The sequence below is a fragment of the Protobothrops mucrosquamatus genome, unplaced genomic scaffold (assembly GCF_001527695.2).
Source record: "Protobothrops mucrosquamatus isolate PMUCROS unplaced genomic scaffold, P.Mucros_1.0 scaffold3791, whole genome shotgun sequence".
Taxonomy (NCBI): Eukaryota; Metazoa; Chordata; class Lepidosauria; order Squamata; family Viperidae; genus Protobothrops; species Protobothrops mucrosquamatus.
Window position 1 is genome coordinate 49,505 of NW_015389744.1, and position 2,500 is coordinate 52,004.

At 50.0% G+C, this 2,500-nt stretch overlaps 1 protein-coding gene across 1 annotated transcript in view; it reads right to left on the reverse strand.

Moving 5' to 3' along the window:
* Nucleotides 1–2,500, reverse strand: part of HELZ2 (helicase with zinc finger 2) — a 44,215-nt gene that overhangs the window by 37,971 nt on the left and 3,744 nt on the right. The window contains exons 2-3 of the mRNA XM_029286471.1: nt 2,194–2,500; nt 113–551 (exon numbers count right to left, since the gene is read on the reverse strand). The exon at nt 2,194–2,500 is cut by the window's right edge and continues 217 nt beyond it. Of these exons, the coding sequence (XP_029142304.1) occupies nt 113–551; nt 2,194–2,500 (746 nt within the window). The remainder of the gene's footprint in view (nt 1–112; nt 552–2,193) is intronic.

A 2,500-nucleotide genomic window follows, 5' to 3' on the forward strand; every position in this document is an offset into this window, starting at 1 on the left:
TCCCAGTCCCAAACGGTCCATAGATCAAAAGTGGTGGGGTTCTACGGACTTCGGTCACCTGGCCCGTAATGAAGAAAAGAGCTTGCTTCTGCTTCGCGTTCCCCCAGGGCACCTGCAAAGAACCACGTGGGATGGAGCAGGTGGTCACATCTGGAAAGACCAGCTTCACATCCCACAAGTTGTCCACAGCCTGGTGCCATTGACAGAACTGGAACTGGTCAGTTTGGAACTGGACTTCCATCTTGGCACGCGTGTCTGCTTGGAGGCCCAGCTCCGTGCAGCAACGTTGAGGAAGGAGAAGACAGACACTTCTTTCAGTAAGTCCTTCTTTCTCGATGGAGACCTCGTAAACTCGGTTGTTGGCCGGTGGATCCTGGGCCAGGAAGGCTGTTCTGACTGAGCGTTGAAGCAGGTACCCTTCGTCAGAGTCCATGGTCAATGAGTAAGGGGTCGGGACCTGGGCGTAGAGCTGTCCTGGGGGAGCAAACTTCAATCCCGATGGTAAGACTTCCACACACTTTACGAAAGAGACCACCGCATGCAGGTTGAGCCTGGATCAGAAGAAGATCAGACATGGGAAGATGAGCAGAAGAATTGGGGGCAGGAGGAAAAGATAAAAGCAACTGGACAGGGGTAGGCAACCTTGGCTCTTTTATGACTCGTGGACTTCAACTCCCAGAATTCCTGAGCCAGCATGGCTCAGCTTGGAAACCTCTCCCTTTCCCCTCAGCATGGCTGGCTCAGGAATTCTGGGAGCTGAAGTCCACCAGTCATAAAAGAGCCAAGGTTGCCTACCCCTGAACTGGGACAATGCCCATTCTACCCATATTCTCCCTGTAATGTCCTCACTCTCCAAAAGGGATGGGCATTCTAGATCTTAAGATGCTTCTCTCTCTTTGGCCTGGTGCCATCCCTTCTGGAAATGTTTGACCATAGCTCCCATTATCCCCAACCTACATGACAAGACATTTTGGGAAGGCTAAGCAAAGGGAGGTCAATGTAAACAATCAAGAGATATGAGGAGATTGTGTTGGGAGCTCTCTCCAGCAATTCAAGAGACCCACTTTGATCGTACTAGACTAGAAACCAGGAGACGGTGAGTTCTAGTTCTGCCTTAGGCACGAAAGCTGACTAAGTGACTTTCGGCCAATCACCAGGAGACGGTGAATTCTAGTTCTAACTTAAGCATGAAAACCAGCTGGTGATTTGGGCCCATCACCAGGAGATGGTGGGTTCCCCAGCTAGCAATTTGGGACCCTGTAGTCTTTACATCTTCAGGCACATTAAAGGAACTTTAAGCATTCACTTGTATTAGTGGCGCAGTGGTTAGAATGCCGTATTGCAGGCTAACTCTGCCCACTGCCAGGAGTTCGATCCTGACCGGCTCAAGGTTGACGCAGCCTTCCATCCTTCTGAGGTCGGTAAAATGAGGACCCGGATTGTTGGGGGAAAATATGCAGATATTGTAAACCGCCCAGAGAGTGCTTAAAGCACTATTAAGCAGTATATAAGTCTAAAAGCTATTGCTAGTGCCATTGCTATTTTGTTCTGTTCCATTCTTTTCTATTCTACTGCCATGGACATGCAGTGGTTAGAATGCAGCATTGCAGGCCGACTGCCATCAGTTCAATCCTGACCAGCTCAAGGTTGACTCAGCCTTCCATCCTTCTGAGGTCGGTAAAATGAGGACCCGGATTGTTGGGGGCAAATATGCCGATATTGTAAACCGCCCAGAGAGTGCTTAAAGCACTATGAAGCAGTATATAAGTCTAAAAGCTATTGCTAATGCCATTGCTAAGTTTGTTCTGTTCCATTATCTTCTATTCTACTGCCATGGACATGCAGTGGTTAGAATGCAGCATTGCAGGCCGACTGCCATCAGTTCAATCCTGACCAGCTCAAGGTTGACTCAGCCTTTCATCCTTCTGAGGTCGGTAAAATGAGGACCCAGATTGTTGGGGGGCAAATAGGCTGACTCTGCAAACTGCTTAGAGAGGGCAGTAAAGCACTGTGAAGCGGTATATAAATCTAAAGCGCTATTACTATTCTGCAAATATTGCAAATAATCTCCTTTATTGCTATTGCTATTCTTCCTCTCTGGGGATTAAAATCAGGGAAATTTCTTTCGGTTTGGGGAGAAGTTTCGAAGCCCACATTATCCCACCAGTCTTGATTTGGTTGAGCTCCACTTACTTGGAAATCAAAAGCTGTTGAGCTTCTTCTTCCCGGAACAGGAAGTTGTGCATCTCTTCACGGTAGTTGACGCGGGTGATGGGCTTCCCGCGGGCCCCGCGCTGAAAGTCCATCGAGAGGGAGGGGGCCTTGTACTTAGCCGACAGTTCCACATCCTTGCTCGTGCGACTCACGCTGGGCACCACCACACGGTTCCCGGTGTGCCAGCGCCCGCTCTGCACGAAGCAGCTCCCCGACTCGTTGGCCGGATCCACCCGCCAGGCCGCTTCCTTCTGACCCAGCCGGACGTGGAGCTTTTGGACCAAGA